The sequence below is a fragment of the Limulus polyphemus genome, unplaced genomic scaffold (assembly GCF_000517525.1).
Source record: "Limulus polyphemus unplaced genomic scaffold, Limulus_polyphemus-2.1.2 Scaffold1188, whole genome shotgun sequence".
NCBI lineage: Eukaryota > Metazoa > Arthropoda > Merostomata > Xiphosura > Limulidae > Limulus > Limulus polyphemus.
In genome coordinates this window covers 236714-250876 of record NW_013666798.1, presented here as the reverse complement: position 1 = coordinate 250876, position 14163 = coordinate 236714, and the positions used below count along the sequence as shown (strand labels likewise).

The following is a 14163-nucleotide window of genomic DNA, read 5'->3' as shown; positions in this document are numbered from 1 at the left end:
TTTAATCATACCTGCTGGTTGGAGTACAAGAAATTTTAGAATGTCAGATAGAGAAATCACACCCACAACATGATCACTAGGGTCAACAACCACCAATCTGTGAACCTACAAATGAAACATTTAAAATTCTGGTATTTAGATAAAAGATTTTAAAGCTTTATTCCAAATTATAAAATCATAAAAAATAAATATATAGTCATACATTACTTAATTGGTAGATAAAGAAGTATATTGACAAATTACATTGCTAATCCTTTCTTAGGGAAGAAACATACATGTAGGTTTTAATAATTTTATATTGGTCAATTTGGAGTTCTCAAATAAAATGAGAACTATTGTTATGAGAAATATAGATGTTTTGAAAAATCAAAATTCAACTTATGTCCTGATTACTTTGAAGTTTCAGTATGGATTATATTTCAGAAATTTAGATTCCAGTCTATTATTGGTACACTAGTTCTCTTCCACAGCAATAATATTATTGAGGGGAAAAACTATACCTTGAGTGATTTGTTCTATATGACAAGAGATTACTCAAATTATCAAGGATACACTAATTTAGAATTATATATAAAGCTACAAAAGGGCTACCTGAGCACAGTATCCCTAATTTTAAATTAACATATTATAGGAAAGATGGCTAGTTAATAGCACCAACCAATAACTCTTAGGCTATACTTTTCTGATTGAATAGTGCAATTCGATTGTCATTGGCACACCCATGGCCCCAAATGCAAAGCTAATGTAGGTGGCCACAGGATGCAAGCAATTAACCTTCAGATTCAAAATCTGTGTGCATACCACAAGGCCATACCTGGCCAAAAATATATTAATTTCTGAAATTTTTTAACTTTAATTCCTTAAAGCATTATGAAAAGTTCAATTTTTAGAAACAAAAATGACATATATAGTTTTACGAAATCAAGCTTCTTCAGAGAACAGCCATATACATGTTGTCCCACTCCTCTTAAAAGCTGGTTTATGGAAAGTTTACAAGTATTAACTTCCAATCATACATTTCAGCAGACCAAAGACAGAAGTCCTTTGAAACTGCATCAGGAGACTTGGCAAGCTTTTGGTTAAACATGATTGTTGTATATAGCTTTTTTGATCATATTATTAATGAAAACACACTGATTTGTAGGTGTGGAAGAAAGCTTGGGAACTTTTGGCTTGCAAGATGTCACATTTAAATCCTTGTATTAATAATGCCAGGGCATATACCCAGCTTCATTGCAGTGGATGGCTAGATCTGAGGGCTCTCTTTCAAAACCAGCATTTATATTGCAAATTAACCTAATGGTTAGGGTGGGGGCCAAAGAGCACATGACACACCCTTTCATAGTGTCAATCGCTATGGTATTTTTTACTTGATGTCAGAGTTACCATCTATTAATTTTACCCTACATTGCTGATTTGGCAACATTTTGTGGTAGAGGAGAGTAAATAATAGATACAGTAAACAAAGATACTGAAAAAAACTGTAGATATGCATTTCAAAGGTTCTAGAGTTGATGCAATATACAAACTGTATGATGGACAAAAGTATTCTTGTTCTTAATATGAACATCACCTTGCACTCACACTTGCCAGACTGATGCTGTCAATTCAGAGATATTGACTTGTCACGAATTTCGTACAAAGCAGTGCATGATTAGAGGGAAGGCAGCTGGTCATCACCAACTCTTTTACCAATGAATAGTTGGATTGACCATCACATTATAACGCCCCCATGGCTGAAAGGGCGAGCATATTTGGTGAGACGGGGATTAGATCTCGCGACCCACAGATTGCGAGTTGAGCACCCTAACCATCTGGCCATATCAGGCTTGAGATATATATTTTGAGTATAAATACTTTTGTAACACAACTAATTTTATGTACAACAGATTTTTACATTTTAATAAAAGTGTGTCACATTGTGTAGATAAGCGTAGTAAATATGGAATTATATTCAACATTCCTTCTCTAATACTATGCACATTTGGTTAAAGTGGTTTAGAATGTGGTTTGATGCCCAGTGCTGTCCTAAATGTTCTGTCAGGAAGATTAATAGACTTTCCTTTCACAATATTTTATCTCTCAGCTTTATATCATTTAATGATCTCTCCATTTAGATATTTATCTTTGGAAAAATAAGTCACATATCCTTCCAACTACCTTTCAAGTTTTGGAGTTATTTTACAAGTTCAGTCAATGTCTGTATTTAATGTGGCATTTCTAGAACTGTTACAACATTTGCAAGGAAATGGAATCTAATTTGCATGTGTTTAAATTATGTAAATCATCCTCTATATACAGCAATATACCCTATTTATACTTCTGTAAAACTTCCAACCTCCTCCCTTTTAATAATTATTACAAAATGGTGTTTAATGGTATTAAATAGAGCTAAAAAACCCTTACCTTCATAGTTCTATAACATTTATCTAAATTCACATTCTCCTCCATTTCTTTCAAAAAAATTGTTCAAGTATAAATCTAACATTTATATCTAAATATTAGGATGATTGCTGAATTTAATATAATTTTTTGTAATACATAATACTTATTGAAAATGGTGGTGGTTGGGAGTATTTAAATTTTAGGATAGGATGGTTTATTTCAACTACAATGTACTTTTTGTATGTCTAAAGACTGGGGGTGACTGCCTTCCCACAACTGGCTGGAGACAGCAAAAGGCAGTAGGAGATGAGATATTGTGGGTTTAAGCACTCAACTCACAAACCCCAATTGATTGTTAGAGGCTGCTAATTAGTTCAACATCTGCATTTGGATCAGGTCTGATGATGGAATATCTCCAATGCTTTTGGGATCTATGATCACAGGCATTTTCCATTATGACTTAATGGTAAAAGGGCTGGTAATGGACAAAATATTTTTTAAGTCTCATTGCAAACATTTTGGCTTTGATTTGTATTAACTGTATTATTGTTATATAGTGCCAATTTACAATTAATGTAATGTATAGTACTAAAACTATGTATTGATTTATTTTTGTGGGAAATGATGTTAAAGTGTTGATTTAATCATCCTTTTCAATAAATTTCTTCCACATTTATTTGTATTCTAGTACTTAGCCTAGCTAGCTACTTACCAAAAATCTAAGTAAGCTACTTCAATTTATGAAAATGTTAAGTGCAATAGTTCAAGATATTTAACTTATTCAGCTGCTGGATTTTCAATATTTATGTCAAGATATACCATTATGTAAATTACATAATATAATTTATTTATTTATTCAACTTGTGGTTTAAAGTATACAGGACAAACCACAAATCTTTTATATCTAAGGATTAATTTACATAGATCTTGAACCAATACAAGTTTTCCTAATTGCATTTTAATTGACCATTTTAATAAACATTCATTTGCTGATGTTAAAATTACTATCTTAGAAAAAAAATATGTAATTAATTAACTTATTAGTGGAAAGAGAAGATGATTTAATTTTGAAAGAAAAAATATCCTTATGATTTAAACCAGACTTTCAAAATAAAAGTCCAGAATCTTTAAGTAGAAATTTATGTATTAGATATTTATTTCAGAGTGATATTTACAACATTAAACAAAACAAAAAAAGGGGGGAAAATGGATGATGGTTTAATTTTGAAAACTTCTGTGAAAAGTTTAGATTCTGGTTTTGACAACTCCACTAATATTTTGAAAGTTATAATAAAACAATTATTTGAATTGAATGGTACAATTTAGAGATTTAATTAAATTCCAATTAAAAAGGGCTCAGTTTTCTACAAACAACATTCCAGTAAAGTAAGAGAAAGAAAAATCTTATATGGTAATAAATTTTAAGTAAAGCATATAATGACTTATCCTAGAAGAAATATTTCCCATTAAATTATTACAGCCTACAGATAATTCTACATACAATAAACCAATATGAGCTTTTATTTTCAATTATAAAAAATGTATTTAAGAACTTAATTCCAAAGAAATCAATACCTTACTTTGTTACTGTACTGACAGTAATTTTATAGATCCTTTCATAATCATATTGTTGCAGGTAACTTAAAAGGTTATTAACAATAAAGAGTTAAAAATAGTTTTAGAAAAAAGACACTGAATTTAGAATTTTAAGAAAGGCAAAAAAGTGATATATTAAAAGATTTAGAGAAAAATAGTAATAATAGTATTATTAAAATTAATAAAAAAAAATCTTATTATCCTCCCAGTTTCTTATTTGAATGGAAATTATTTGTCATTGATCTTATAAAAAATAAAAACTTTAATTTTATCTAAATATAAAATATGTATTTCTTTTAATATATTGGACAGAATGACCAGCTTCAGGTGGCTGGGCTAGTCTCAGCTTACATGGTTTATTTGTAAACATGTTTTCTTTTAATTAAAATGAAGGGAGAAGGATTGGATTTTAACTAATTATTATGGAACTATTAAGGTAAGGAATTTTTTTGTTCTGTTTAACACCATTTTGCAATTATTATTAAAAGGTATGGAGGTTGGGAGTCTTACAAAAGTTGAAATAGGGGTAGTTTATTTGTATTACAAAGTTAGTTTTATATCTAAATATTAGAATGATTACCTAATTTAACATCATTTTGTAAGACACAATACTTGTTGAAAAGGGTGGAGGTTGGGAGTATTAAAATTGTAGAAATAGAGGATGGTTTATTTCTACTACAAGGCTCTTTCTATACATCTAAAGACTAGGGGTGACTGCCTTCCCAGAACTGGCTGCTGACAGCGAAAGGCAGTACGAGACGAAAACATTGTAGGTTTAAGCACTCAACTCCTGAACCCCCAATTGATTTTCTGCTGCTAACTAGTTCAACAACTGCATCTGGATCATATCTGATAGATGGAATATCCCAAATGCTTTTGGAAGCTATGATCATAGGCACCTTCCATTATAACTCAATGGTAGTGATAAGGACTGGTAATTGATAATTTTTTTAAATTTCAATGTAAATACTTTTACTTTGATTTGTGGGTGTGGTTTTGGTATACAACTGTAACATACATCATAATTATTTTTTATATTATTATATTTTATACTAGTAAATTCAAGAGTCTTTTCATGCCGTTAGTTTTTAAAATTTATATATTCATTCACTTTGTTGTGTTTAATTTTACATTATTACTGATACCTAGAGAAGCCAGTTAGCCCATACCTCAGCTTGTACTATCCTTTCCAGTACAGCTTCAAGTGTATCATCTAATTTACACTTTAATACTCCTTCAAACCACTGAAAAAAACGATAAAAACACTTTCACACACAAGTAGAAATAATTATACACAAACATTCTGCTAAAATAAATCAGATATGTAACTCAAATTACTTGCTAAGAAGCAGCAACAAAATAACCTTGCATTACACATGAAAGTACAAAAAATTTCATGAATAAGAAGTAAAAAGAAAAGAAAAAAGACAACACTTTCATGTGGCCAGTAAATGTAATAAGAAACATTTCAGTACTCAAAGCATTTGAATTTAACATTAATCTTTAAGAAAAGACAAACTACAGAAAGAACCTATTCACTAATTATAGGTATATGTAATATAAAAGGGACTGCAAAATCTATTAAGTTAATCTTGGTTAACATAGCAGTTTCAGCAAGTATTTTCAGTATGGCTGTTAAAATGAAATTACAAAAACAAATATTTCAAAATTTTATAGTCAAGATTTCCAAAAAGTTAAGCAACTCAGGAATACTGCTGTTGCTGAAACTGAAAAACTCAGTGTACATATATAAAACTGAAAATAGACAAGGTATTACTCAATGTTAAAAAACCTAAGATGTCAACTCTGTAACCTAGGTTATATTATTCATACCAATATTATTAAAAAGGTAGATAAAACCATTATGTTTAAAATCAAAAATTTTTCTTGCAATTCTAAGAACTGTATCTATATGTTAAAACATATACTCGTTGTGAATGTTACATTATTCAAACTGAAAATTTATGATATAGAAGGAATCAACACAAGTTTCATGTTAAAATTCCAAGTCAGTGTCCATTAAGATACTCTGAACATTTTTACAATATAATATTAATTACCCATGGTATATCTTTTTCTGTTTTCCATTTGATTTCATGATGATCAAGAAGAAAGATTATTGTATCAGTTATTTAATAAAAACATTTGGAAGTAATTTGAATTTTATGTAAGTAACTTGTGAATTTCATAAGTATTTAGTTATGTTTTATACATATATATTACTTAATATTCATAAAAATAATATGCAAAATATTTATTTTATTCATAATATTACATTGTTTATGGATTTGAAATAAAATTCATTTATATATTTGTTAATATATTGTTATTGGGAAGTATTTAGTGTATAAGCATTTTGATTGTTAAAAAGTATTATGTATTGTATTTAATTAGGTAGTGTGAAGAGCAGAATAGGCTGCAAAAGTGCATCCAACCAACTACAGACATTAAAAAATAACAGTATTTTGAGCCTTTTAATATTTTTGATATATTATTACACTTGAGAATATCACTCTTCTTTATCTATATAATTCTTTCAAAACTACTTTGAAAGAATTATGTAAATAACATATTATGGTACATGATATTATAAATTACACAAATGTACAAATACATTTTCTAATTAATGTATACAGAAATTGAGTACATTATATCAAAATTAATTTTGAGCCACATCACATCATTACAGTTCATGTTGCCACATCCAGTGATGCACTATCTGATAACCTTGCATCTTGACAATAGCCCTGCAGTGTATTTCTCTCACAAAGGGCTCTACCCTAGGGCTAACATGTCCACAGCATGCCACTCCTCCCTACATACTTTCTATAGCCATCTACAAATATTTATCAGTCAGGGACAGTTTCAACAATTTGTCAGACAAAATTCACAGGAACAACATCTGATGACTTTACTAGGATGTTTTCATATGGAATATCATGAATACCTAAATTATTCTCTAGCTGCTTGAAGTATAACATGGTTGAACACATGTTGTGGAAGCAATGTTTGTAAATGACTTTTGTTGCTTTTAAAGGTGTTGAACCCTTCTTTAGTATGTTGCATACTGTTGCCTGGGCTATGTGGATAACTTTTGTCACTGTGTTTCTGGATTCTCATCTGTTGAAAGATGCCACACTTAGCTGAGAATCAACTTATTGCAGATCTCACTGTGGATGGTCTTCATGACCCAAGGAAGGTGATCAGTATTTCTTTTTTCCAGTAATGATAAAGACAAGGGATATCACCATCTTGAAAACTATAAATCCCCAAATTGAAGACATCTTTATGATTCAAGAGTATGAATAGTTTGTGTTTGGAGAACCATAACATACCCTTCTCAAAAGCAATCTAATTTTGGTGGCCTCAAACTACTTAAAAATTGAAAAACAATGACAAAATGTAGTTCTGATACATAGTTCCACCCAGACTTTATATTGGTTGTGGTTGTCACATGATCTGTTGATTTGCACCTTTAAAGTAGTTTTAAAACAAGGTACTCAATCCTCTACAACTTGAATTTATATTTTATAAATTCAACTACTGAAAATATTAAATATAAACTTGTTTCTGATGCCTATTTAAGCTGAAAAGCACAAGGAAAATTAATTAAACAAGTTTCTGTTTATTAATGGAATAATAAATATAGACATAAATCCTGTACAACATTTCTTTATTTAATTCAAACAAAAGCTGACACTTTACAAACCTGAACTCTGTGTTCCAGTGCCTTCTTTACAGTAACGTCCAAATTATTGTAAGTCTTCTCAGCAGCCAGATTCTGTAATAAGATTATTTCACTTACATTTAGGAATTGTAACAGTATAACGCACCATAAGCTTTGAGAAAAGGTCTTGACAGTAGTGTTTAATATCCCATTTCTTTGCACAACACACACACACACAAAACCAATTAAATTGACCAATATCTTCAATCTTTTATGTTAACATCTCTTTTTAAATAGCAGTAATGTTTACATCATGCTCTCATTAAACAGCAAATGTACATTATTCTATATATTTTGTCATTGAGTAATATAGTTTTAATTAAATCTACATATATGATTAAACATTTTATAATGACAGTTAAAATAACTGATTACTTGCTTTGTTTGGTATAAGAGACTACATTTTATGATATCTTTCACAGCAGTAAGTCAGCTTCTAATTAATAAAGTATAGTTAATATTTCATAATACACACACACACACACACAGTTAAATCTAAAACATCACCTATTGTTTTGCACTGCTTTCACTTTATTATTTTTCAAGAACTTCTTTCACATATTACAGGATATTTCTCACTTTTAGAAACATCTGCATCCTTTAAGTAAAACTTAGTATAATCCTAACTAAGATACTTAGATAAATTAACTGCATTCATAGGAGATGAAATTAATGTAAACTAAAGCAAATTATATAAAAAATTAAGAATTCATTGAAATTCTATTGTTGCTACATCTGGTGTATACTAAATGGTGCACATAAAAATATCAAAAACAATAACAACAACAAAAAAATACACTAACAATAACATCAAACTTTGCATATATATCCACCACTTTCCCCTGTTCATCCTCTACAGGTAAAGCTGAGACCCGTCTCTCTATGAACTGGTTCAATGCCAGAATAACTGGAGTGCTCACTTTGATCTAAACCAAACAAGTATGTATACTAATATAAAAGTTGATAATTCAATTCCAACAGAATTAATTGGTTATTTTTCATAAACACAGTAAATAAATGAAAACAATAATAGGATTGAACTGTGTATTTAATTTTATTTTGAAGAAAAGTTTTACTTCCACATTTGGAAATAAGTTTAAATATAGTCCTAGAACATTAAATAATTTGTAAATAGGCTATTTATAGGGTACTCAATCTTGTGATATACAAATGTAAAAAAAATGTAATATTCCTTTTGTAGCAGCAAAATTATGGTTATTTTAATTTATAAACTACAGTACTATTTTATTCTACATAGCTCTGTCACAGTTGTTCAGAAAAACTAAATGTTGATAATATTCATGGAAACAAATCAAATATATTTCTTACCTGCAAGTTTTAAGAAATTCTAAAAGGTTTACTTTCAAGTCCAATTAGAAGTATAATGAAGGAAAAAACTCAGTAGTGCAATTAAAATAGATACATTGCATCAAATACAGCAATAGTTAAACGTGAGAAGAACAACAACCAAGTTCTAAATTAACTTAACATAGCAATCTGTACTGTACAAGAAATAATCAATTGCACAAAAATGCATGTACAATATTAAACAAACATTTTTCATGACAAAAAAATATGAACATAAAAATTCACATACCTATACATTTTATTATAAACCCATATTACTAGCTCAAACATACAAAATATACACTGTACAAAGTACCAGTTCTTATTTAAGCTGAAATAAAAATGGTTACCTTTTCAAATACTTATATGAAAAGGTTTACTTATAATTGAAGCCTGGATTTTAGCAAGTTCATAGGCTTACCATTGTCCTACCAGGGGGACAACTTAATTAGGAGAACCAGTTTAGAGCAATACTTAATAAAATGGTAAAACACAAATAAAACATATGGAATGCAATTTTATATATTTTATTTTCCAGACCTTACAAGCAATGATTATATTAGGGCATATAAAAATTCATATCTTCTACTATACATAGTTAGTTAGGCACACTGATAAAAATGTTTAGCAAAACTTGATGCATATGTTGAAGGACATATTTTTCAATCTTTGGTTCACTAGAGGGAGTTTTCTTTACATGTAATAATTGTGTGAAGATTAGAAGTTTCATGAAAGTTTAGGTTGCAGTGAAATCTCAAATTTTTGTGAAATAGAGTACAATATATATAAATGCCAGACTGAGTGAATTAAAATTAATTAACTTAGTGTCAGATAGTTTCAGTGAATTAGGGAGTCTGTTCATCAGTGACAGAGTTAGAAATAAGCTCAATTACTTACTTGCAAAATTTATTTCTAATCAATCAATAACAAATAAGCTGACTGAAAAAATTGCTGAGTCAAACATATTAGTTTTAGGATTTTCTATTGAAATGTTATTTTTGAAGTTAGGCCTACCAGTGAACATAGCATGTATAGAATGCAACTTAAGAAATTAATTACTTCATTATTATGAAAAACACTTTGCATTGTTTTTCCCAAGTAACTTGGAAAAACCTGCTTATTGATAGAACACTATGAAAAGAATGTTAGTATTTTGTAATGGATGACAAAACTTTACATGTTTAATGTATATTAAAGCATATTCACAAGCAATAATCCATTATTTAGTTTAATGAGTCAAAAATTAATAATGCTTTCTGACATAGACTGATCTATATACAGAAAAAAAAACCACTACATAACACAAAATTATAAATTAACAAAGATATTAAGGCTCTTTCCTGACTGGGTTAAACTATCCACAGTGTAATTATAACCTTACCTGGCTATTAATTCTCCTCTAAAAAAATTGTAAAATGAGTAGAAAAACAAAACTTAACAAAAAAACTCCTTTTCTCCTCCTAACTCTGTCGTTAATAATTTATATACATCAGCATATTTCAAATGCTTACAACACTTAACTTATCCCAGTGTCACAAACAAATTGAGTAAACACCTTGTAAATCCATTATCATATGACTGTTGAGTTGCATTATACACTGTAGTATAAGCTTAAACAAGATTACAAAATGTAAGTAGGAAACTTGTAAGTTATTAATAGAAGTTGTGTGCTTAATGATATATGTCATGTAACGATTATATGCCAACAGACACTTGCATTTGTAGGAAGAAATAATGCTAGATTAATTCATCACATTTCTTATAGCATAAGGCATCAGAACATCGTTCAATAATCTTAATAGTGTATATTTATGGTCTCATAATGCTTAATCTATACTTGCTTTAAAATAAATAACATTACTAAACCCTACCAATTAACAAACAAGGCAGACTATGAAAATTTTTCAAAGCTCAAATGTGCATAACAAACAAGATGTTTAAGTACAAAGTTAGTAGTGCAATGTTTTCATAAGTTTGTTTTCTGTCAGTGGATGAGGTGCTGCAAACTGAGACATAGTATTATCCTCATATTGATTACAACAAATTCACATAATAGAAGTACAAAAATGTTTTGCACAGAACTAAATTATTTTTATTAATTTACTTAAGATTTGATATACAACATCAGTCAAATACAGTCTCCACTGATGATAATGGTCAATACAGAAATAAGAGTTAACATTGAAAGTGCCATGATACGTAAATATGAGGTGTGAATTTAATCAAAAAGTAGCAAAAATGCTATGCTGTTCTAAATGCATTTACAGGTCAGAGAAGGATGTGGATGATAAGGAGGTTATAGTTATAGGCAATTCCTTGATAAGGAATGTGGGTAGAATAGCCTGTGGGGGTAAATAGGGAGAAAAGAATCAGATTATGCTACCCAGGGGCACAGGTGGAGGATATAACTTACAGAGCAGGAGATATAATAAATGGGGCTAGCAGAGATGCAGTTTTTTGTGGTGCATGTAGGGAAAGGTAGGTCAGGGGAGCTAATTAATACAAGTACAAGTGGTTGATAAAGGCATTTAAAGAAAAAGGCCATAATTTAATTTTGTCAGGGATATTGTCCAGAATTAACTGTGGGGATGAAGTTATAAGTAGGTTATTAGGGCTAAACGCTAGACTTAGGTTTGTATGTAAGGATGAGCAGGTTAGCTAGTTGGACTTGTGGGATCAGTTCAGTAGAAGAAGGGAGTTTTTTGGAATGGATGGTTTACATTTAAATAGAGTAGAGGCTGGCTTGTTTTGCTAACTCAGCTGTAAGTTTTAAACTAGGACTGGACAGTGGTGAGGGCCAGGAAAAACTACATGCAAAAAGAACAAGAGGCAGAGAAAAGTTTAGCATAGGAAATGAGTATAGAAGTATTTATAAGGATAAGCTTGATTGTTACTGTTGTAATTCTAGAAGTATAAGTAATAAAAGATGACTTTAGAGCACTGGTAGGAATGGAGGATTTTGATATAATGGAAATAACGGAAACATGGTTGAACGTAGATGATTCAATGACAAATTGTTTTTTGAAATACAGGGTTATAGGCTATTTAATAGGGATAGGGTTGTTGTTGTTTTTAAGAAGTGAGTTGTTGAAGCTTACAAGATTATCTGCAAGATTGATGGGATAAAAGCCTGATTTCTGTGAGGTATATATTCTGAAGATAAGACAAGAGGATTCAAGTCTAAGATTTAGAAAAAGACAGGGTAAGTTATTTTTTCAAAGTTGATTGACTAGTCAAATAAGCTTCCATTGGAAGTGGTGGAAGCCAGCACTTTGCAGAAGTTTAAGAAGAGGATGGTTCATTTCTGGAAAAATAGAAGGTGGTTTTAAATTTTTACTTTTCCAAAGAGATTGGTGTGTTAGGGCAGCCTTAAAGGACAAAATGGCCTCTTGTTGTCCACATGTTAAGATGAAAGTCAGCTTTGAACAATATTCACAACTCTAAAATTTTGTCTTTAAGAAGTTGTAGATTTTTTTCTTAGAATTTTAGCTTCTATAACATCTTTTATGTTTATTGATAGCTAAGTCTTTTCAACTCATTATATGTGTTGTTATTCTTGTTAAAACAACCTATATATTACAAATTAACTTCAAATTTTACAAGTATATTAAAGCAAGATTTTTTTTTCTGTAAAGGAACAGCTGAACCCTGCTGGTTCAAACCTGGCTTTGGGTAACTTAAAAGTCTTAGGTGACTTGTTACTAATTTTTTAGCTTTTCCTACAATACTGAAATTGGGTTGTGTTATAAGTAATATTTATCTTAAGTATTTAAGTAATCAGACAAGACAAGTATACTAGATGTATTATGGAAAGCTTTCAGGGATGTGTGGTATGCTTTACACATAACAGCCTTATAACAAATATTTTTGCAATGGAAGCTGTTCTACAGGATTATTGTTAATATACAGTTGTCAGATAGAGAGTGACCTGCATGTGGCAACAACGAGTGTAATTAATAACAGTGAGATTTCAAAATCATTTTAATATAACATACTCAACCCTCTGTATAACCAGAATAGACTAATTCTGAAGGCTTAAGTCATAATTACCTTACAACTGTTATATTGGTTAAATATTCTATCACTTTCTTCTTTGTAACTGTACTTAATGTCTTGAATACAACCTGTTGGCTTACCCATTCACCAGTTGTTTTTTTTCTACTAATTGCTGTACTCTGATGTTTATCTTTACAAGTGTTTCTTTTTTAACAAAATATGGTTTGCAAATCAAAAGTCAAGCATTTTTGTTTGCAAGAGAATATTTTTTATGTATACATGCATGCTCAAAAAAAAATTTAGAGATAAAATCTGCACAAAACAGAGCAAAAGATTTCTTGTCTTTCTTGGTGATACAAGCTATATAACCTAGCTTTCATTCAAAAAGACTTATGCATGGCAACTGTCATTTTACATGGAAACGTTTAAGAGTATTATTAATTGTGACACATGTTGCTTTCAGCTTGATATGTCTAATTCCAAAAATATTTGCATTAGCAACAAAAATAAATTCAGCATTACATTATAAATATTATCTAAAATGAAATTTAAATATTTATGAACATTCAGTTACATAATACAACATTATGCAATTTGGGCTTACTTCAACATTGTAGTTAGTTGTCACTCAAAAATATCTAAGCCTAGTAACATTTAATGACAAAATAATCTCCATCTAATAGAAATATAAAAACTTTTCCAGAATGTTTTACTTAAATCAAATATTGTTTAACTTTAAAATAAGAAATTCTTTAGATATTAATAGTAATTTATCTAGAACCTATAGTCACCAGTATCAAACATTGAAAAAATACATACTGTGGCAATATTATCAAAAGTTCCAACTTTTAGTTCCCTCAGAGTTTTTTTCAGGTAGCTTGGTTTTGGAAGCTCAGAAAACTATCAAATATAGAAAGAAATGCATTGTATGAATAAGCATTTCTCAAGCACATGCACATTTGTATGGAAATACACTTCAATTGCTTGTTACTAAATTGATTAATGTTCATAATGGAGTTAATTTTAAAATTGTTATATTAGTCATACAGAATACATAAATAATTCTACCATCTAAGAACTATAATAGAAACTCATAAGTTTCAAACATTCTG

The 14163-nt window shown here is 29.7% G+C and overlaps 1 protein-coding gene across 1 annotated transcript in view; it reads right to left on the bottom strand.

Annotated features, from left to right (window-relative positions):
* The window catches only part of LOC106462512 (5'-AMP-activated protein kinase subunit gamma-like), a 151177-nt gene that overhangs the window by 2527 nt on the left and 134487 nt on the right, over window positions 1-14163 (bottom strand). Inside the window, exons 13-17 of the mRNA XM_013922445.2 lie at window positions 13871-13951; window positions 8512-8634; window positions 7691-7762; window positions 5151-5225; window positions 12-105 (exon numbers count right to left, since the gene is read on the bottom strand). Coding sequence (XP_013777899.1) covers window positions 12-105; window positions 5151-5225; window positions 7691-7762; window positions 8512-8634; window positions 13871-13951 — 445 coding nt within the window. The remainder of the gene's footprint in view (window positions 1-11; window positions 106-5150; window positions 5226-7690; window positions 7763-8511; window positions 8635-13870; window positions 13952-14163) is intronic.